Source organism: Hypanus sabinus, chromosome 30 (assembly GCF_030144855.1).
Source record: "Hypanus sabinus isolate sHypSab1 chromosome 30, sHypSab1.hap1, whole genome shotgun sequence".
Lineage (NCBI taxonomy): Eukaryota > Metazoa > Chordata > Chondrichthyes > Myliobatiformes > Dasyatidae > Hypanus > Hypanus sabinus.
In genome coordinates, this window is record NC_082735.1 from 442,575 (window position 1) to 465,871 (window position 23,297).

Below are 23,297 nucleotides of genomic sequence, written 5' to 3' on the forward strand. Positions count from 1 at the left end.
GAGCAGATTCTGGGCTCAACCAAAGTCAATGGGGCAACTTATGAGTTAGTTCACACCTACCCCCTTGCTGGCGGGAAAGTGAATGACTTTAACAGTGGCTTTTGAACATATTACCCACAAAGATCAAAGTTTAGCTTTATTTGTCATATGGATTGTACAATAAAACACTAAGTGAAATGCACGCAATCATGGGGAGAAGGTAAAAGCTCCTTATCCAACCCCCAACAATGATCATTGCCGCTACAATGTGATTATGCTAGCCACTATGCTACTGTGCCTACAGGGTCAGGTGAAGATTGGATGGTGAAGCGAAAAGGTGTGAGGTGGAAGGTGGGCAGGGGCACCTGCCCAGATGGAGAAGCAACCAAATTACATTGTAATGAGTCCAGCAGGGCACTGGAGAGTGCTCTGCACTTTCCTCAGAGCACTGACAACACCAGGCTGATCGGAACAGACAGAGGTCTGAAAAACAGGGCTGAAGAGCACACAGTCCAGGATCAGAAAGGAGAAGGAAGTTTTGTTTTTAAGAACGATTTTGTTGTTTGCCATGTACATAAACAACATGGATGAGAACATAGGTGGCCTGATTAATAAGCGTTCCGACAAGAGAAGAATCAGTAAAGCTGTTGATAGTGAGGAAGGGTGCCTGAAATAAATCATGATCTGTATCTGCAAAACTGAGCAGGGCATGACAAGTACAGTTTAATCCAGGCAAGTATGCACATCAGGAAGGGAGGTGTAGGGAAGGTGATTAAACACAAGGACAAAGGGTAGCTGAAAGCAAAGCCATAACAGCTAACATTACAGCATGCAGGAACATTTTTCATTTCTTTTGCAAAATTCATAGTGCTTTGCAGGCAATTAAATTTCAGTAGTCAAAGATGTAACGCCAAAAATGAGGGAGCCAATACAGAGTACTCCTTACTGATGACCAGACAGACCTATCTACACTTATTACTGATAGCCAAACAGACCTGTCTACTCTTGAGTATTACTGATGGTCAGACCTGTCTACACTGAGTATTACTGATGGTCAGACCTGTCTACACTGAGTATTACTGATGGTCAGACCTGTCTACACTGAGTATTACTGATAGCCAGACCTGTCTACACTGAGTATTACTGATGGTCAGACCTGTCTACACCGAGTATTACTGATGGTCAGACCTGTCTACACTGAGTATTACTGATGGCCAGACCTGTCTACACTGAGTATTACTGATAGCCAAACCTGTCTACACCGAGTATTACTGATGGTCAGACCTGTCTACACCGAGTATTACTGATGGTCAGACCTGTCTACACCGAGTATTACTGATGGTCAGACCTGTCTACACTGAGTATTACTGATGGTCAGACCTGTCTATACTGAGTATTGCTGATAGCCAGACCTGTCTACACTGAGTATTACTGATGGTCAGACCTGTCTACACTGAGTATTACTGATGGTCAGACCTGTCTACACTGAGTATTACTGATGGTCAGACCTGTCTACACTGAGTATTACTGATGGTCAGACCTGTCTACACTGAGTATTACTGATGGTCAGACCTGTCTACACCGAGTATTACTGATAGCCAAACCTGTCTACACTGAGTATTACTGATGGTCAGACCTGTCTACACCGAGTATTACTGATGGTCAGACCTGTCTATACTGAGTATTGCTGATAGCCAGACCTGTCTACACTGAGTATTACTGATGGTCAGACCTGTCTACACTGAGTATTACTGATGGTCAGACCTGTCTACACCGAGTATTACTGATGGTCAGACCTGTCTACACCGAGTATTACTGATGGCCAGACCTGTCTACACTGAGTATTGCTGATAGCCAGACCTGTCTACACTGAGTATTACTGATGGTCAGACCTGTCTACACTGAGTATTACTGATGGTCAGACCTGTCTACACCGAGTATTACTGATAGCCAAACCTGTCTACACTGAGTATTACTGATGGCCAGACCTGTCTACACCGAGTATTACTGATAGCCAGACCTGTCTACACTGAGTATTACTGATGGTCAGACCTGTCTACACGGAGTATTACTGATGGTCAGACCTGTCTACACTGAGTATTACTGATAGCCAGACCTGTCTACACTGAGTATTACTGATAGCCAGACCTGTCTACACCGAGTATTACTGATGGTCAGACCTGTCTACTCTTGAGTATTACTGATGGTCAGACCTGTCTACACTGAGTATTACTGATGGTCAGACCTGTCTACACTGAGTATTACTGATAGCCAGACCTGTCTACACGGAGTATTACTGATGGTCAGACCTGTCTACACCGAGTATTACTGATGGTCAGACCTGTCTACACCGAGTATTACTGATGGTCAGACCTGTCTACACCGAGTATTACTGATGGTCAGACCTGTCTACACCGAGTATTACTGATGGTCAGACCTGTCTACACTGAGTATTACTGATGGTCAGACCTGTCTACACTGAGTATTACTGATGGCCAGACCTGTCTACACTGAGTATTACTGATGGCCAGACCTGTCTACACCGAGTATTACTGATAGCCAGACCTGTCTACACTGAGTATTACTGATGGTCAGACCTGTCTACACGGAGTATTACTGATGGCCAGACCTGTCTACACTGAGTATTACTGATAGCCAGACCTGTCTACACTGAGTATTACTGATGGTCAGACCTGTCTACACCGAGTATTACTGATGGTCAGACCTGTCTACACTGAGTATTACTGATGGTCAGACCTGTCTACACTGAGTATTACTGATAGCCAGACCTGTCTACACCGAGTATTACTGATGGTCAGACCTGTCTACTCTTGAGTATTACTGATGGTCAGACCTGTCTACACTGAGTATTACTGATGGTCAGACCTGTCTACACTGAGTATTACTGATAGCCAGACCTGTCTACACGGAGTATTACTGATGGTCAGACCTGTCTACACCGAGTATTACTGATGGTCAGACCTGTCTACACTGAGTATTACTGATGGTCAGACCTGTCTACACTGAGTATTACTGATGGTCAGACCTGTCTACACTGAGTATTACTGATGGTCAGACCTGTCTACACTGAGTATTACTGATGGTCAGACCTGTCTACACCGAGTATTGCTGATAGCCAGACCTGTCTACACCGAGTATTACTGATGGTCAGACCTGTCTACACTGAGTATTACTGATGGTCAGATCTGTCTACACCGAGTATTACTGATGGTCAGACCTGTCTACACTGAGTATTACTGATGGTCAGACCTGTCTACACTGAGTATTACTGATGGTCAGACCTGTCTACACTGAGTATTACTGATGGTCAGACCTGTCTACACTGAGTATTACTGATGGTCAGACCTGTCTACACTGAGTATTACTGATGGTCAGACCTGTCTACACCGAGTATTGCTGATGGCCAGACCTGTCTACACCGAGTATTACTGATGGTCAGACCTGTCTACACTGAGTATTACTGATGGTCAGACCTGTCTACACTGAGTATTACTGATGGTCAGACCTGTCTACACTGAGTATTACTGATGGTCAGACCTGTCTACACCGAGTATTACTGATGGTCAGACCTGTCTACACCGAGTATTACTGATGGTCAGACCTGTCTACACTGAGTATTGCTGATAGCCAGACCTGTCTACACCGAGTATTACTGATGGTCAGTGAGACTGGTCCATTGAAACACAGAAAACCTAGAGCACAATACAGGCCCTTCAGCCCACAACGTTGTGCCAAACATATCCTTACCTGAGAAATTACCTAGGGATATCCTTAAGCCTCTATTTTTCTAAGCTCCATGTACCTATCTGGGAATTTCTTAAAAGACCCTATCGTATCCACCACCATCGCCGGCAGCCCATTCCACGCACTCACCACTCTGAGTAAAAAAACTGACCCCTGACATCTCCCCTGTACCAACTTCCAAGCACCTCAAAAAATGTGCCCGCTCATGCCCTCAGGCCATTTCAGCCCTAAGAAAAAGCCTCTGACTATCCACATGATCAATGCCTCTCATTATCTTGTACACCTCTATCAGGTCACCTCTCAATCCCTGTCACTCCAAGGAGAAAAAGCTGAGTTCACTCAACCTATCCTCATAAGGCATGCTCCCCAATCCAGACAACATCCTTATAAATCTCCTCTGCACCCTTTCTATGTTTTCCACATCCTTCCTGTAGTGAGGCGATCAGAACTGAGCATAGTACTCCAAGTGGGGTCTGACCAGGGTCCTATATTGCTGCAACATTACCTCTCGGCTCCTAAACACAATCCCACGGTTGATGAAGGCCAAAACACCATAAGCCTTCTTAATCACAGCATCAAACTGCACAACTGCTTTGAGCATCCTATGGACTTGGACCCCAAGATCCCTCTGATCTTCCACACTGCCAAGAGTCTTACCATTAGTACTATATTCTGCCATCATATTCGACCTACCAAAATGAACCACCTCACACTTATCTGGGTTGAACTCCATCTGCCACTTCACAGCCCAGTTTTGCATCCTATCACTGTCCCGCTGTAACCTCTGACAGCCTTCCACACTATCCACAACACCTCCAACCTTTGTGTCATCAGCAAACTTACTAACCAATCCCTACACTTCCTCATCCAGGTCATTTATAAATACCACCAAGATTAAGGGTCCCAGAACAGATCCCTGAGGCACACCACTGGTCACCGACCTCCACACAGAATATGACCTGTCTACAACCACTCTTAGCCTTCTGTGGGCAAACCAGTTCTGGATCCACAAAGCAATGTCCCCTTGGATCCCATGCCTCCTTAATTTCTCAATAAGTCTTGTATGGGATACCTTATCAAATGCCTTGCTGAAACCCATATACACTTCATCTACTGCTTTTCCTTAATCCTGTCTGCTAAGGCCTTCCCATGGCCCCTTCTGGCTCTCCTAATTTCATTCTTAAGCTCCTTCCTGTTAGCCTTATAATCTTCTAGATCTCTATCGTTACCTAGTTTTTTGAATGTTTCATAAGCTTTTCTTCTTGACTAGATTTCCAACAGCCTTTGTCCACCACGGTTCCTGTACCTGACCATCCTTTCCATCTCATTGGAACGTACCTGTGCAGAACTTCACACAAATATCCCCTGAGCATTTACCACATTTCTTCCGTACATTTCCCCGAGAACATCTGTTCCCAATTTATGGTTCTAAGTTCCTGCTTGAATGCCTCACATTCCCCTTACTCCAATTAAACACTTTCCTAACATGTCCGTTCCTATCCCTCCTCCAATGCTATGGTAGAGGAGATAGAATTGTTATCACTATCTCCAAAATGCTCACTCACTGAGAGATCTGACACCTGACTAGGTACATTTCCCAGCCTCTCCTCTTCTTTGCTTATCTGCATATTGTGTCAAGAAATCTTCCTAAACACACCTAACAAACTCCACCCCATCTAATTCCTTTGCTCGAGGGAGATGCCAATCATATTGGGGAAATTAAAATCTTCCACCACAACAACTCTGTTATTATTACAACTTTTCCAGAATCTGTCTCCCTATCTGCTCCTCAATGTCCTTGCTACTATTGGGAGGTCTATAAAAAAACACCCAGTAGAATTATTGACCCCTGCCTGTTCCTAACTTCCACTCAAGTGACTTCATAGACAATCCCTCCATGACGTCCTCCTTTTCTGCACTATCTCTGATCAACAGTGCCATGCCCCCACCTCTTTTGCCTCCCTCCCTGAACTTTCTGAAATATCTAAAGTCTGGCATTTGAAGTAACCATTTCTGCCCCTGAGCCATCCAAGTCTCTGTAAAGGCCACAACATCATAGCTCCAAGTACTGATCTACGCTTTAAGCTCATCCGCTTTGTTCATAATACTCCTCGCATTAAAATAGACACATCTCAATCCACTGATCTGAGCATGTCCCTTCTCTATCACCTACCTATTCTCCCTCTTGCACTGTCTCCAAGCTTTCTCTATTTGTGAGCCAACCGCCTCTTCCTCCATCTCTTCAGTTTGGTTCCCAACCCCCAACAATTCTAGTTTATACTCTTCCCAATAACAGCCTTTGCAAACCTCCCTGCCGTAACATTGTTCCCCATGGGATTCAAGTGCAACCTGTCCTTTTTCTACAGGTCATTCATGCCCCTTGCTCCAATCCCTCAGCCACACACTTATCCTCCACCTCAATCTATTTCTATACTCATTGTCATGTGGCACAGGCAGTAATCCCGAGATTATCTTTGTGGTCCTGCTTCTCAACTTCCTTCCTAACCCCTTGTGGTCTTTTTTCAGGACCTCTTCCCTTTTCCTACCTATGTTGTTGGTACCAATATGTACCACAACCTCTGGCTGTTTTCCTTCCCACTGTAGGATATCCTGGCACTTGGGAGGCAAACTACCATCCGTGTTTCTTTACAGCATCCACAGAATTGCCTGGCTGACCCCTCTGATAGAGTCCCCTATCACGGCTGCCATCCCCTTCCTTTCCCTATCCTTCTGAGCCACAGGGCCAGACTCTGTGCCAAAGGCGTGGGCAGAGTTGCTTCCCCCAGGTAGGCTGTTCCCCCCCCCCCAAAGTACTCAAACAGGAGTACTTATTGTCAAGGGGTACAGCCACAGGGGTACTCTCTCGCATCTGAATCTTGCCCTTCCCTCTCCTGACTGTTACCCACTTATCTGTCTCCCGAGGACACGGTGTGACCACCTGCCAATAGCTCCTCTCTATCACCTCCTCGCTCTCCCTTACCAGACGAAGGTCATCGAGCTGCATCTCCAGTTCCCTAACGCGGTCCCTAAGGAGCTGCAGTTCGACACACCTGGCGCAGATGTGGCTATCTGGATTCTCCCAAACTTCCCACATCTGACACCCAGTACAGAACACTGGCCTCACACACATATTTCCTGTCTTTATTCTACACAGACAACCTTGATGTGTTAATCGCCAAAGCCCCATTGAGCCAGAACCCTCCTACTCTCTCTCTCTACTCTGTCACCTGCTCCTCAGCGCACGCTCTATGACGCTGTCTCCTTTAAGCTCTTCTACCTGATGTCCTCATGCTTGCACAGTCGTGCCTCAATCAAACCGCTGAAGAAACATACTGTATATTACTGATGATCAGTCAGACCTGTCTGTACTGAATATTACTGATTGTCAGTCAGACCTGTCTGTACTGAATATTACTGATGGTCAGTCAGACCTGTCTGTACTGAATATTACTGATTGTCAGTCAGACCTGTCTGTACTGAATATTACTGATTGTCAGTCAGACCTGTCTGTACTGAATATTACTGATGATCAGTCAGACCTGTCTGTACTGAATATTACTGATTGTCAGTCAGACCTGTCTGTACTGAATATTACTGATGATCAGTCAGACCTGTCTGTACTGAATATTACTGATTGTCAGTCAGACCTGTCTGTACTGAATATTACTGATGATCAGTCAGACCTGTCTGTACTGAATATTACTGATTGTCAGTCAGACCTGTCTGTACTGAATATTACTGATGATCAGTCAGACCTGTCTGTACTGAATATTACTGATTGTCAGTCAGACCTGTCTGTACTGAATATTACTGATGATCAGTCAGACCTGTCTGTACTGAATATTACTGATTGTCAGTCAGACCTGTCTGTACTGAATATTACTGATGATCAGTCAGACCTGTCTGTACTGAATATTACTGATTGTCAGTCAGACCTGTCTGTACTGAATATTACTGATTGTCAGTCAGACCTGTCTGTACTGAATATTACTGATGGTCAGTCAGACCTGTCTGTACTGAATATTACTGATGGTCAGTCAGACCTGTCTGTACTGAATATTACTGATGGTCAGTCAGACCTGTCTGTACTGAATATTACTGATGGTCAGTCAGACCTGTCTGTACTGAATATTACTGATGGTCAGTCAGACCTGTCTGTACTGAATATTACTGATGGTCAGTCAGACCTGTCTGTACTGAATATTACTGATGGTCAGTCAGACCTGTCTGTACTGAATATTACTGATGGTCAGTCAGACCTGTCTATATTGAATATAACTGATGATCAGTCAGACCTGTCTATACTGAATATTACTGATTGTCAGACAGACCTGTCTATAATAAATATATACTGATGGTCAGACAGACCTGTCTATATTGAATATTACTGATGATCAGACAGACCTGTCTACACCGAGTATTACTGATGGTCAGACAGACCTGTCTACACTGAGTATTACTGATGGTCAGACAGACCTGTCTATATTGAGTATTACTGATGGTCAGTCAAACCTGTCTATATTGAATTTTACTGATGGTCAGACAGACCTGTCTATACTGAATATTACTGATTGTCAGTCAGACCTGTCTACACCGAGTATTACTGATGGTCAGATTGACCTGTCAACACCAAATATTACTGATAGTCAGCCCTGTCTACACTGACATTCCTGATGGTCAGACAAGGAAAAGATGCTGAGAGGCAGGATTCATGAACATTTAGAGAGGCATAATATGATAAGGAATAGTCCGTATGGCTTGGTCAAAGGCAGGTCATGCCTTACGAGTCTGATTGAATTTTTTGAGGATGTGACTAAACACTTTGATGAAGGCAGAGATTTACTTTATATGGATTTTAGCAAGGCATTTGACAAGGTATCCCACACAAGGCTTATTGAGAAAGTAAGGAGGCATGGGATCCAAGGAGTCATTGATTTGTGGATCCAGAACTGGCTTGCCCACGAAGCAAAGAGTGGTTGTAGACAGGTCACATTCTGCATGGAGGTCCTTGACCAGTGTTGTGTCTCAGGGTTCTGTTCTGGGACCCCTTCTCTTCATGATTTTTATAAATGGCATGGATGTGGAAGTGGAGGGATGGGTTAGCAAATTTGCTGATGAAACAAATGTTGGGGATGTTGTGGATAGTGTGGAGAGCTGTCAGAGGTTACAACAAGACATCAATAGGATGCAAAACTGGGCTGAGAAGTGGCAGATGGAGTTTGACCCAGATAAGTGTGAAGTGGTTCATTTTGGGAGGTCAAATGATGGCAAAATATTAATGATAAGACTCTTGGCAGTGTGGAGGATCAGAGGGATCTTGAGGTCCACAGTAAGCTGTTGCGCAGGTTGGCTCTGTGGTTAAGAAGGCATACGGTGCATTTGCTTTCATCAACTATTGGAATGAGTTTCAGAACTGAGAAGTAATGTTACGCCTGTATAGGACCCTGGTACTGTATAGTACTGTACTGTACTGTACCAGTAGTAACAGAGTACTGTACTCCGTTCTGGTCACCTCACTACAGGAAGGATGCAGAAACTATAGAAAGGGTGCAGAGGAGATTTACAAGGATGTTGCATAGATTGGGGAGCATGCTTTATGAGAATAGGTTGAGTGAACTCGGCCTTTTCTCCTTGGAGTGGCGGAGGATAAGAGATGACCTGATATAAGGTGATGAGAGGCGTTATTCATGTGGATAGTCAGTGGCTTTTCCCAGGGATGAAATGGTTAACATGAAAGGGCACAGTTTTAAGGTGCTTGCAAGTAGGTATAGAGGAGTTGTCAGGGTAAGTTAGTATTTTTTACTACACAGAGTGGTGAGTGAGTGGAATGGGCTGCTGGTAATGGTGGTGGAGGGGGGTACAATAGAGTCTTTTAAGAGACACCTGGATAGGTACATGGAGCTTAGAAAAATAGAGGGCTATGGGTAACCTTAGGTAATTTCTAAGTAAGTACATGTTCTGTCACAGCATTGTGGGCCAAAGGGCCTGTATTGTGTTGTAGGTTTTCTGTTTCTATGTCTACACTGAGTATTACTGATGGTCAGACCTGTCTACACTGATGTTCGGCTGTCTATACCAAGTATTACTGATAGTCAGACCTGTCTACACTGAGTATTACTGATGTTCAGCTGTCTGTACTGAGTATTACTGATGGTTAGACAGTCCTGTTTACACCAAGTATTACTGATGGTCACACAAACCTGCCGTTTGGTAATTTTCCACACTGTTCAGAACAACTGCACAAAGTGTTCCAATGTCTGGTTTATTGCCTCACAGATTAATTCCTGGTATGTTGTTGTCTCTGGTTAGTTTTGACTATCCTGGCTTTAATCCAACCTCAGAACTTCACTAATGTGTTTATTTCAGTGATACTGTGGCTTGTCCCTCCTTCCCAGCCCCCTCCCCTCGGATACTCATCAAGAGCTCACAGTGGGAAGGAATACAGATGTTGGGCAGGCAGTCAGCCACACTCTCTTTTGATTACCACACAGAGAGTCAGCTGACTTACCAGAGCTTCGGATGTCCAGGCTAGTAACTCACCCATTGTTGCTCAGCTGCAATAGGAAAGTGTGTGAAGGAGTGGGACACGGTGCATGGCTTGAGGTTCCTATTCCAGCAGCTGAAGGGACTCAGACTGACAACGAGGCCTGTGTCACAACTGGAACAAAGAACCAGCCCATCATTGTCCAGCAAACAGTGTTGTTTTGATTAAATGTGGAATTGAGGCTTAAAGATAAAAAGGTAGATTCAGGAATCTGGATGTTGCTGGATGAAAGTGAAGGGCAGAAGACAAGAGGAGGTGAGATGGAATCAGTGAAAACTCTGTGGGCTCCACACAAGATGACAGAACACAGGCCATGAAACTGCAGGTCAGAGCCAGGTCATCCTCACCTACGGCTCCTGGGGCTGGTGATAGAAAAGCAACTCAGCATTCACCTGGCAGGTTGAATAGAATGTCACCTCTCCCTCTCCCTTAAATGTGCAGATCTATTGGGGCCACCATCAAATAACCAGCTTTGGCAGATTTCTGCAGACAAGCATGTGAGACAAGATACAAGCTTTCGGGTGCTCACCACAAGACCCAGTAACAGTCAGTAATTAATCATCGCTTGAATAATCACTCTCAAACTCTCAGTACGCTCTACTCTAAGATCTCTGTCGCCCCTGTTCACGCTGGGGTGTTACAACAGATGACTATTTTACCCCTGTGAGTAGCTGGAGCAGTTCACTCAGTGAATTACCTTCTGTAGGCTCAGTCCATCGGCATCCTGCAGTAAATTCATAAAGAGAGACAGAATTAATTTGATTTTTGAGAAAAACCGCACACCTTATCCTGCTGCCTTCCATGGTAAACACACTCCACACAGACCCTTACACAGACACACGCACACAAACACACCCACACATACATATACACAACCCCCCCCCCCCACACATACATATTGCCTTGTCATTCTGTCCACTGCTGTTTACTCTGCTGACCCATGACTGTGCAGCAATACACATTTTGAATCACATCATCAAGTTCGCCAATGACACGACTGTGGTGGGTCTCATCAGCAAGAACGATGAGTCAGCTTAGAGGAGGTGCAGCAGCTAACTGACTGCTGCAGAGCCAACAACTGACTGCTGCTGACTGCTGCAGAGCCAACAACTGACTGCTGCTGCAGAGCCAACAACCTGTCTCCGAATGTGAACAAAAGAGATGGTTGTTGACTTCCGGAAAGCAAGGAGCAACCACTCTCTGCTGAACATTCATGGCTCTTCCGTTGAGATCATTAAGAGCATCAGATTTCTTGGTGTTCACCTGGCTGAGAATCTCACCTGGTCCCTCAACACCAGCTCCATAGCCAAGAAAGCCCAGCAGTGTCTCTACTTTCTACGAAGGCTGAGAAAAATCCATCTCCCACCCTCCATCCTCATCACATTCTACAGAGGATGTATCGAGAGCATCCTGAGCAACTGCATCATATAACCATATAACAATTACGGCACGGAAACAGGTCATCTCGGCCCTTCTAGTCTGTGCCGAACGCTTACTCTCACCTGGCTGGTTCAGAAACTGCACCATCTCGGATTGCAAGGCCCTGCAGCAGATAGTGAGGTCAGCTGAGAAGATCATCGGGGTCTCTCTTCCCGCCATTACAGACATTTACACCACACGCTGCACCCGCAAAGCAAACAACATTGTGAAGAATCCCACACGCCCCTCATACAAGCTCTTTTCCCTCCTGCCATCTGGCAAAAGGTATCAAAGCATTCGAGCTCTTATGACCAGACAGTGCAACAGTTTCTTCCCCCAAGCTATCAGACTCCTCAATACCCAGAGACTAGACTGACATCTACATCATTTATTATTATATTGAAATTGAAATTTGTCCTCTACTGTACCTATTGTCTTGTTTATTAATTATTGTATTGCCCTGTACTGTTTGGTGCACTTTATGTAGTCCTGTGTAGGTCTGAAGTCTAGTGTAGTTTTGTGTTGTTTCATGTATCACCATGGTCCTGGAGAAACGTTGTTTCGTTTTTACTGTGCACTGTTTATGGTCGAAATGGCAATAAAAAGCGACTTGACTTGAATTCTCCAGTACATTCCCATAACGGGTCCTAAACCGAGTTGGCTTTATGTTGGCTTTCTCACCGTACACTGCAGAATATTCCATTTCTTTGGTAATGGGGGATGTGTAAACACGTATATGTTTTTTGTATACTATATTTAAGGTAGATACTTCTGTTTGTTTTATAATATGATTGTAACTACATTGTGGAGTGCATCACATTCTAAGTCACCTGTAGTCTTAAGTTAACTGGGTGCGGAATTAAAGTCCTGGTGCAAAGTAAACAGGACTCATCACTCTCAGTAGGAGGGAGAGATCAGGACTGCCAGGAGTTCACACTAGACAAAAGTATAAGTATGGAGATATTTTGTTTTTTCTGGTAGCTTATCTTTTTGCAAATATTAGCAGTTTCCTTTTATTTATTTTTGCTAATTTTGTATGTTTTCTTGACACACCTAATAAATACCCTTGCACTAAAGTGCTAAGTGGCTCCATCCACCCTTTTCTTTGGTCATAACCCACCCTCCCCCCTGCCATACATAACAGCTGGCATTTCATCAGAACCTTTCCTCAAACTCATGAGGGTGTTCAAAGGGTTTGTTCTCTCCATAAGATGAAGAGAGAACATTCTCTGTATTCAACCAGAGGCACCCACTCCCACCCAGCCCCACCACAACCCCTCCTAGGTGAAGCCAGGCTGTAAACAGAAGCCAACCTCCCTCTCCTCCATGGACTTTACATTGTATCTGGTATATTTGACAATAATGATCCAATTGCAGTAAACAGTTTCAGTGTAGTGAAACCATGCCTGTATTGATCAATAATTAAAATTGAGATCTCCGCATGATTCACTACGGCCACTGAAGGAGGTCGAAATGGAGTGCACCATGTTGCATCTCTTCCATTTCTGAGGCTCACTGCAGATTAGCGGATTCTTCTCACCATCCGGAACTTAGATCACGAGAAAACATGGCCAGATGAGGATCTAACGTGAGACACAGACACTGCAGTCCCAGGCAAACTCCTCACTCAGGATGAGTGGCAGCGTTAACACCAATACAACATCAGATATTCACCCTGGGTACCCACTGTGGAATTCCATACCCCAACATTGACCCTGGGCAGAGCTGTTGGGGAATTCCAAACCCAGACATTCACCTGGGCAGACACTGTGGAATTCCACACCCAGATATTCACCCTGGGTACCCACTGTGGAATTCCATACCCCAACATTGACCCTGGGCAGAGCTGTTGGGGAATTCCAAACCCAGACATTCACCTGGGCAGACACTGTGGAATTCCACACCCAGATATTCACCCTGGGTACCCACTGTGGAATTCCATACCCCAACATTGACCCTGGGCAGAGCTGTTGAGGGAATTCCATACCCAGACATTGTAGAGTTCCATAACCAGACATTGACCCTGGGAAGAGATTGCGGAATTCCATATCCAGACATTAACCTTGGGCAGAGCTGTGGGGGAACTCCACACCCCAACATTCACCCTGGGCAGACATTGTGCAATTCCATACCTGCATATTCACCCTGGGCAGACATTGTGGAATTTCACACGCAGCCATTCACCTTGAGCAGACCTATTGGAGAATTTCATACCCAGACATTCACCTACTTGCTAAACATGTAACGTGGGCTTGAATGTGATCTATAGCAAGTCTGATCAGTCCCACAAGGTAACACAGCTAGATCACAGAGGCCCAAAAGTCCACTCAGCCATGGCTGGTGCTAACACAGTGACCTCACTGGCTCAGTCTTTGAACCTGATTAGTTAAAAGAAGGGAAGCTGCCTAGAATAGCATCCCACTTCTGGTTCAGAGACACTGTGAAAATGGAGCAGAGGCTGGAACTGGACTGGTCTAGAAGGATCTACAGTACACCAAGCAGTGCAGTGATTTATTACAGTTTCTTTTTAAAAAACTTTATCCACTTACTAAATACGAGTATCAGGGATTTACAGGACTGTTGACGATATCAAATGAAAATACGATTACTAATATCTATATATCACTCATTTCCCTGGGGGGGGGGGAAATCACAGAAATCCCCCACTTTGCCAATGAAGACTGTGAGTTTCCTCTCCAAAGACACACAAACACAGACATAACCCCCGAAGAGGAGCACACCACAGCGTAAAGGTAACTTGCAAAGCCAGATACCATTGGCTCCACCACCACCCACTCCTGCAGCAGTTCCGTCCATTCCTGTCCTCACTGTAACCTACTCTTAACTTCCTCACACAGAGTATCCAGTGCCCTTTCAACGTCAGGAAAACCATTGCCAGTTACAGCTGTTAAACTACTAAACCATCAGAGTGGATTCACACAGTACTCACGTTTTTTCCAGGTGCCTCTGGGATGCATGACTTACACTGCAAAAGAAAGACAGTCAATGTCAACAAACATAGTCAGTCATAGATTAAAGTAAACACATTACCAACCGCACCCACTAATGTCAGGAACTCAAGATGAGGCACAGTCCCTAAGGGTCATTCATTATGTGTCAGATCACCAACTAACTCAATGGGTATTGTTTGTGTGTGTGTGTGTGTGTGTGTACACGCGCACACACATGCATATATATGTCCATATGCATGTGCACATGGATGTGCGTAAATAGAATAGAATAGTACAGCACATTACAGGCCCTTTGGCCCACAATGTTGTGTGTGTGTGCGAGCATGTGCCCATAATACAGAATCCCCAGATCTCCATCACAGGATAGAAGAATGAGTGGACATGCGTCAGATGCCATTTAATACACAGACACTTTGAGTGATTCCTCTACAACAGGGGTTCCCAACCTGTGGTCCACAGACCCCTTGCGTAATGGTACTGGTCCATGGTGTAAAAAAGGTTTGGAACTCCTGCTCTGTAGACACAGTGAAAGTAAAACAAAAAATGACACTACTTTGGCCTTTGCAGACAACAGGTTAAAAATTGGACAACTCCTGAGAAGATGCAAAAAAAATGCGATTGCCCAGGGAGCTGCTTCAGGCCTGAGATCTAAAGAACAACTGAGCTCAGATTGAGTGTTGAACATCAGAGTTGCACCAGGATGTGGGTGAGGCCCTAAATACGTACATTGCATCAGTATTTACCAAAGAGAAGCAGGTGGGTGATAATGAGATCATTTTGCTTGAGATAGAGATGGAGGTAATGTTGGGTCTTTAAAAGAACATTAAGATGGCTAACTCACCAGGTCATCGAGAGAGGCAAGAGATGAGACAGCTTGTAGGGAGTTTGTGAGGAGTATAGGCAGATGATAGAGCAAAGATGCACTCAGCCTGACGGTCTGAGACAGGTCTATTTTAATGCAAGGAGTATCATAAACAAGGCAGATGAACTTATAGAGTGTGGATAAATATATGGAATTATGACATTGTGGCCATTACAGAGACATGAATGTCTCAGGGGCAGGAATAGCTGTTGAGTGTGGCGGACTTTAGGTGTTTCACAGCTTCACAGGAGATAGTGTCACAGCTGCAGAAAAGGAGGAAGTCATGGAGAGATTATCTACTGAGTCTGTGTGGGTAGAAGTCAGAACGTAGAACATAGAATAGTACAGCACATTACAGGCCCTTCAGCCCACAATGTTGTGCCGACCCTTGAACCCTGCCTCCCATATAACCCCTCACCTTAAATTCCTCCACATACCTGTCTAGTAGTCTCTTAAACTTCACTAGTGTATCTGCCTCCACCACAGACTCAGGCAGTGCATTCCATGCACCAACTACTCTGAGTGAAAAACCTTCCTCTAATATCCCCCTTGAACTTCCCTCCCCTTACCTTAAAGCCATGTCCTCTTGTACTGAGCAGTGGTACCCTGGGGAAGAGGTGCTGGCTATCCACTCTATCTATTCCTCTTAATATCTTGTACACCTCTATCATGTCTCCTCTCATCCTCCTTCTCTCCAAAGAGTAAAGCCCTAGCTCCCTTAATCTCTGATCATAATCCATATTTTCTAAACCAGGCAGCATCCTGGTAAATCTCCTCTGTACTCTTTCCAATGCTTCCACATCCTTCTTAATAGTGAGGCGACCAGAACTGGACACAGTACTCCAAGTGTGGCCTAACTAGAGTTTTATAGAGCTGCATCATTATATTGCATCTCTTAAACTCTATCCCTCGACTTATGAAAGCTAACACCCCATAAGCTTTCTTAACTACTCTATCTACCTGTGAGGCAACTTTCAGGGATCTGTGGACATGTACCCCCAGATCCCTCTGCTCCTCACACTACCAAGTATCCTGCCATTTACTTTGTACTCTGCCTTGGAGTTTGTCCTTCCAAAGTGTACCACCTCACACTTCTCCAGGTTGAACTCCATCTCCACTTCTCAGCCCACTTCTGCATCCTATCAATGTCTCTCTGTGATCTTTGACAATCCTCTACACTATCTACTACACCACCAACCTTTGTGTCATCTGCAAACTTGCCAACCTACCCTTCTACCCCCACATCCAGGTCATTAATAAAAATCACGAAATGTAAAGGTCCCAGAACAGATTATTGTGGGACACCACTCGTCACAACCCTCCAATCTGAACCCTCCCTCCACCACGACCCTCTGCCTTCTGCAGGCAAGCCAATTCTGAATCCACCTGGCCAAACTTCCTTGGATCCCATGCCTTCTGACTTTCTGAATAAGCCTACCATGTGGAACCTTGTCAAATGCCTCACTAAAATCCACGTTAATCACATCCACTGCACTACCCTCATCTATATGCCTGGTCACCTCCTCAAAGAACTCCATCAGGCTTGTTAGGCACGATCTGCCCTTCACAAAGCCATGCTGACTGTTCCCTGATCAGACCATGATTGTCTAAATGCCCACAGATCCTATCTCTAAGAATCTTTTCTAACAACTTTCCCACCACAGACGTAAGGCTCACTGGTCTATAATTACCCGGACTATCCCTACTACCTTTTTTGAACAAGGGGGCAACAGTCACCTCCCTCCAATCCTCCGGTACCATTCCTGTGGACAACGAGGACATAAAGATCCTAGCCAGAGGCTCAGCAATCTCTTCCCTTGCCTCATGGAGCAGCCTGGGGAATATTCCATCAGGCCCTGGGGACTTATCCGTCCTAATATATTTTAACAACTCCAACACCTCCTCTCCCTTAATATCAACATGCTCCAGAACATCAACCTCACTCATATTGTCCTCACCATCATCATACCCTCTCTTTGGTGAATACCAAAGTATTCATTGAGGACCTTGTTCACTTCCACAGCCTCCAGGCACATCTTCCCACTTTTATCTCTAATCGGTCCAACCTTCACTCCTGTCATCCTTTTGTTCTTCACATAATTGTAGAATGCCTTGGGGTTTTCCCTTATCCTACTCGCCAAGGCCTTCTCTTGCCCCCTTCTTGCTCTTCTCAAGCTCCTTTCTTGCTACCCTATATTCCTCAATAGACCCATCTGATCCTTGCTTCCTAAACCTCATGACTAGATTTTCCACCTCACTTCTCACCCATGGTTCCTTCACCCTACCATTCTTGATCTTCCTCACCCGGACAAATTTATCCCTAACATCTTGCAAGAGATCCTTAAACATCGACCTTAAACAGGAAGGGGACAATAACTCTACTTTGTGTTTTTTGTAGATCCCACAATAGTAACAGGGACATTGAAGAGCAGATAGGGAGGTGGATTCTGGAACTGTGCAAGTATTGTTGTTTAACTTCCCTAATATTGACTGGTATCTTCTTAGAGCAAGGGGTTTAGATGGGGTGGAGTTTGTTAACTGTGTTCAGGAAAGTTTCTTGATACAATAGGTAGATAAGCCTACCAGAGGAGAGGCTGTACTTGATCTGGTATTGGGAAATGAACCTGGTCAGGTGTCAGATCTCTTGGTGGGAGAGCATTTTGGAGATAGGGATCACAACTCTCATCTCAGATGTTCTCAGGGAAATGCACGGTAGAAATGTGACAAATATTCAGGGAACATTTGCAAGGAGTTCTGCATAGGTATGCTCCATTGAAGCAAGGAAGGGATGGATAAGGTTAAAGAACCATGGTGTACAAAGGATGTAAAAAATCTAGTTAAGAAATGCTTATGAAAGGCTCAAGAAACTAGGTACTTAGCGAATTCTAGAAAATTACAAGGTTGCCAAGAAGGAGCTTAAGAATGAAATTAGGAGAGCCAGAAGGGGCCATGAGAAATCCTTGGCGAGCAGGATTAAGGAAAACCCCCAAAGACGTTCTACAAGTATCTGAAGAGCAAGAGAATGAGCCGTGTGAGAATAGGACCAATCAGGTGTGAGAGTGGAAACATGTACATGGAGTCGGAGGAAGTAGCAGAGCTACTTAATGAATACCTTGCTTCAGTATTCATCAGGGAAAAGGACCTTAGTAATCATGGGGATTACTTACAGCACACTGAAACGCTTGAACATATAGACATTAAGAAAAAGGATATGCATTTGAAAAGCATTAAGTTATCAAAAGACAATGATGAAGGTAGAACAGCGGATGTGGTGTATAGTAAGGCATTTAATAAGGTTCCCTGTGCAAGGCTCATTCAGAAAGCACGGAATCATGGGACCCAAGGAGACCTTGCTTTGTGGGTCCAGAATTGGCTTGTGTAACCCCCTGGGTCAGCTCAGGCTCGCTCAGCTCATTCTCGTCTAGGGGGAGCAGCCTTCGGCCCCACCAAACTGGGTAATCAGCTGGTGTGGATGCTGTGTGATGTCCCCACCTCGCCCAAAAACAGACAGTACACCATATGTGATTAAATGATTACAATTTATAAAGATTACTATAACTAAATGATTAATAATGATACAGTATATATGAAGGAAAATAAAATAAAGAAATGGCGCCAAACTTATCAAAGTCCAAACCACTTCATGCACAACCGTTGGAGCTCAATTCCCGAAGTCTTCTGGTCACCATTCGATCCCCTCTGAACTCCGACTTGCAGCTCAGGACCACCCGAAATGGTCAACCAAGCACATCTATCTTCGTCTCCTCTTCTCCGGGTACCTCCTGGCCTTAGACCCCCGCTTGGGGTCCATTCCTCGCCCAGTTTACAGCATCGTGTCCTCTCTATCTCTCTATCGCGCCGATCTCCCCAAAAGCCCTCCAACAATAGCTTACAGACTCAGAAGAAAGAACATTAATCCCAATTGGCTAACAAAGGAATACAATTCTCGTTATCAGTAAATTTTAACCCAAACAAGCTTCCAGCACTCTCTTGCAACAAAGAAACATTCCTACTTTTAACAAAACAAAGAAGCCATTTTGATTAACATACGCAGTAACAAAGAAAAAGAAGAAACCCTTTTTACACTCTCCCCTCACCAAATAAAAGTCATGTCCTCATGACTATTAAATAACTCACCACCTTTCCTGCCAACACACCCTAACCCAAGCACAGTGACATTTCCTCCCCACACAGTAAACCTCACGCCCTGTTCCTCAGGCGCTACATTGGCCAACTTATCTGGGAGTTCCGTACTCCCTCACCTAAACCCTTCAGGCTTGGACACAACTGGGGATACCTCGGGCCCACTACCAACTCCTCTTTCCAGGCTCTCAGTTTGCTGTTGCCCTCAGTCAGACAATTTTCTTCGCTGTCTCCAACTTATAAGTCTTCCCACTGGTTCCAGATCACTGTCTCCAGTCTCTCCGTCTTCATTTCAAACTTGATTCCGAAGAGACAGTCACTCACGAGCTGCGACCTTTGCCAGCCCTGGCATGTGTACAGAAAACACTTTTATTCTGTAATTCTCAGCCACTCCTGCAACAACCTCACTTCATATTCTCCCGAGGCAAATCCAAATCCCAGATCATCATCCACATACGCCAAAACTCCAAACACCTCCACATCCCCCATGGTCTTCCACATGCCCCACGGGAAGGTTGAAAGGGCTCCGGATATGCCCTGTGGCATCTTTTCGGACCAGAAGACTCCTAGGGAATTTATAACGGCCGTCTTCTCCTTGTCGGCCCCACTCATCGGGATCTGGCAACATCCGCTCCTCAGATCCAGCACCTTAAACCACTTCGCACCACTCAGACAGGCCATCGCCTCTTCGGCTCTCAGGGCCATATTCTGGCCTCTTCAACACACTATAATCTACACAAATGCTGCCTACGTCTCCAATGGCTGTAGGGACCAGTTGCCGCTACAGGTGACTTCACCGAGACGTCTTCAGCAGTCAACTCCCCTCCCTCGTGGTATTTCGCACCATCCACTAAAAGGGTCTCACCCTCAGATACTTCCCCCAAAGCTGTACCACCACCGGCTCTCATTTAAATTCAGTTCCAGCCCAGTGCTGCTACACATGTCCGCACAAGAAGCTCAAAACTCTGGGTGCATCGACAATACCTCCAAACAGCACTCACCAGCCTCCTCCAGGCAAGCCCCCAAGCGCATCAGCAGGGTATTGGTCCTCTCCAGAACCGAAATGCTTCCTGCCTCAACAATGTCCGGACACATCAGCATTAATGATTCACGAACATCAGGCACCCCCACATTGGCCTCTGGGAACTCCATTTTCACTGACCAATAACCGTCGTCTGAAGTACCCCAAATCTCCAATGCCCTCAATGTCGTCAAGGGTAAATGCTTCCAATAACAGTTGTAAAATGAACTGTACAGCAACTTGACCTGCGCCCCGGTGTCAAGGATGGCTTTAAATTGGCTTCCATCCATCCGTAACGACACCCGAGTACTTGATCCCTCTAAGCCTTCAGGAACAGGGTCTGTTCCTTTCGGAAGTTCCTTAGTACATTGCTGGGAACGTGCTCCCCCAGAGATCCCAAGCTGTTCCCCCACTGGGCCTCCTCTAAGTTTCCCGACACCTCTCGGATCAACTGAACTACCGAGGGAGGAGCTGATCCCCTTAACAGATCCCCCTGGCACCACAAGCAATTTATCTGCCCCCAGCCAAAAAAAGATACCCTAAAGACTTTCCACCAACCTCCTGTCACGGATATGGTAAGCCCCCCAGCTGCGGCATTTGACTTCCAGTTGAACCACACGCATTTTCCCACACTTTCACATAACTGGCAGCTGTCACTCCGAGGTAATTGTGCCCAACAGTTCTAACAACGCCACCAGCCCGCTTACTCAAACTTTCAACCAATCTCTGTCGCTTTCCCTCAGCTAAGCACTGCCACTCATCCAACAACTGAGAGGTCCGCTCTGCCCATTTAGGGCTGGACATTATTCCAACAACCAGGCGGAGCTCACTACTGCTGAAACATCCCAACCTGTCACTCCTCACTCTCTTAACAGTATGGACAACCCATGGTCCCACCACCATTTCATCAGTGCTAGTCTGAAATCAAACAACGACCTCATGGCTACCAACAGCAGCCACCCCACCCAACACACATGCAGCAATAACCAGCAATTGCACACCAGCTCTTCGCCACAGACATAATTTAAAGAGGGCGATCACACAGCTTCCACAGAAATCAATCCTGGACGAGCACCCCACAATGTAACCCCCTGGGTCGCCTCAGGCTCGCTCAGCTCATTCTCGTCTAAGGGGAGCAGCCTTCGGCCCCGCCAAACTGAGTAATCAGCTGGTGTGGATGCTGTGTGATGTCCCCGCCTCGCCAAGTAACAGACAGTACACCATATGTGATTAAATGAATACAATTTATAAGATTACTATAACTAAATGAGTAATAACGATATCGTATATATGAAGGAAAAGAAAATAAAGAAAAGGCACCAAACTTATCAAAGTCCAAACCACTTTGTGCACAACAGTTGGAGCTCAATTCCCGAAGTCTTCTGGCCACCATTTGATCCCCTCTGAACTCCTCGACTCGCAGCTCAGGACCACCCGAAGTGATCAACCAAGCACATCTATCTTTGTCTCCTCTCCTCGGGGTACCTCCCACTTGGGGTCCGTTTCTCGCCCAGTTTACAGCATCGCGTCCTCTCTCTCTCACCCCCTCACGCTGACTCCCTCAACATGCCCGCCAACAATAGCTTACAAACTCAGAAGAAAGAACAACATTAATCCCAATTGGCTAACAAAGGAATACAATTCTCATTATCAGTAAATTTTAACCCAAACAAACTTCCAGCACTCTCTCTCGCAACAAAGAAGCATTCCTACTTTTAACAAAACAAAGAAGCCATTTTAATCAACATACGCAGTAACAAAGAAAAAGAAAAACCCCCTTTACACTTGTCCACAAAATGAAAAGGGTGGTCATGGGTGGTTCATATTCTGGATGGAGGTCAGTGACCAGTGATGTTCTGCAAGGATTGTTTCTGTGACTCCTCCTCTGTGATTTTTTTTTGAAAACTTTTTTTATTGCGTTTTTAAATGATTACAGAGTAAAGTATTGAAAAAAATGTATATAACCCCTCCCCCCTAACTTCCCTATATAAAAAAAAAGAGAAAGAAAGAAAGAAAAAAAAAGAAAGAGTGCCTGGTTGTTGGAAGATCTCCACATGCTCCATGGAGTTCGTAATAACTTTAGTATATATATTTATTTCTTTCCCCAAGTAACCAATTGTTTCATCTTCAGAGCACCTATATATTTAGTCCTGTCTTTTGTAAATAAGGGCGCCAAATTTTCAGAAATGTTTCATATTTATCTCTTAAATTTTAAGTAATTTTTTCTAATGGAATACAGCCATAAATTTCTTTCTTCCAACAATCTATACTTAAACGTGTATCCGATTTCCAAGTAACTGCAATAGCCTTTTTGGCTACTGCCAGTGCAATTTTTATGAATTCTTTCTGATATTTATTTAGCTTGAGTTTTGGTTTTATCCCTTCAATATCACCTAGTAAGATTAATATTGGATTATGAGGAAGTTGTGTTCCTGTAATTTGTTCCAGTAAAAGTCTTAAATTTGTCCAAAAAGGTTGAATTTTAGAACAAGACCATGTAGAATGTCTCCATGTTGCTATGTGTGTCCCCACCAATCATACAGGCAAAAGAATAGAAGAAAAATAGAGTATAAAGAAAAAAACAAAATACCC

General features: G+C 44.9%; 1 protein-coding gene across 1 annotated transcript in view; it reads right to left on the bottom strand.

The window, feature by feature from the left end:
* Positions 1 to 23,297, bottom strand: part of col16a1 (collagen, type XVI, alpha 1) — a gene marked incomplete at its 3' end in the record, with an annotated part of 565,824 nt that overhangs the window by 440,576 nt on the left and 101,951 nt on the right. The window contains exons 9-10 of the mRNA XM_059954228.1: positions 14,658 to 14,693; positions 10,986 to 11,012 (exon numbers count right to left, since the gene is read on the bottom strand). Of these exons, the coding sequence (XP_059810211.1) occupies positions 10,986 to 11,012; positions 14,658 to 14,693 (63 nt within the window). The remainder of the gene's footprint in view (positions 1 to 10,985; positions 11,013 to 14,657; positions 14,694 to 23,297) is intronic.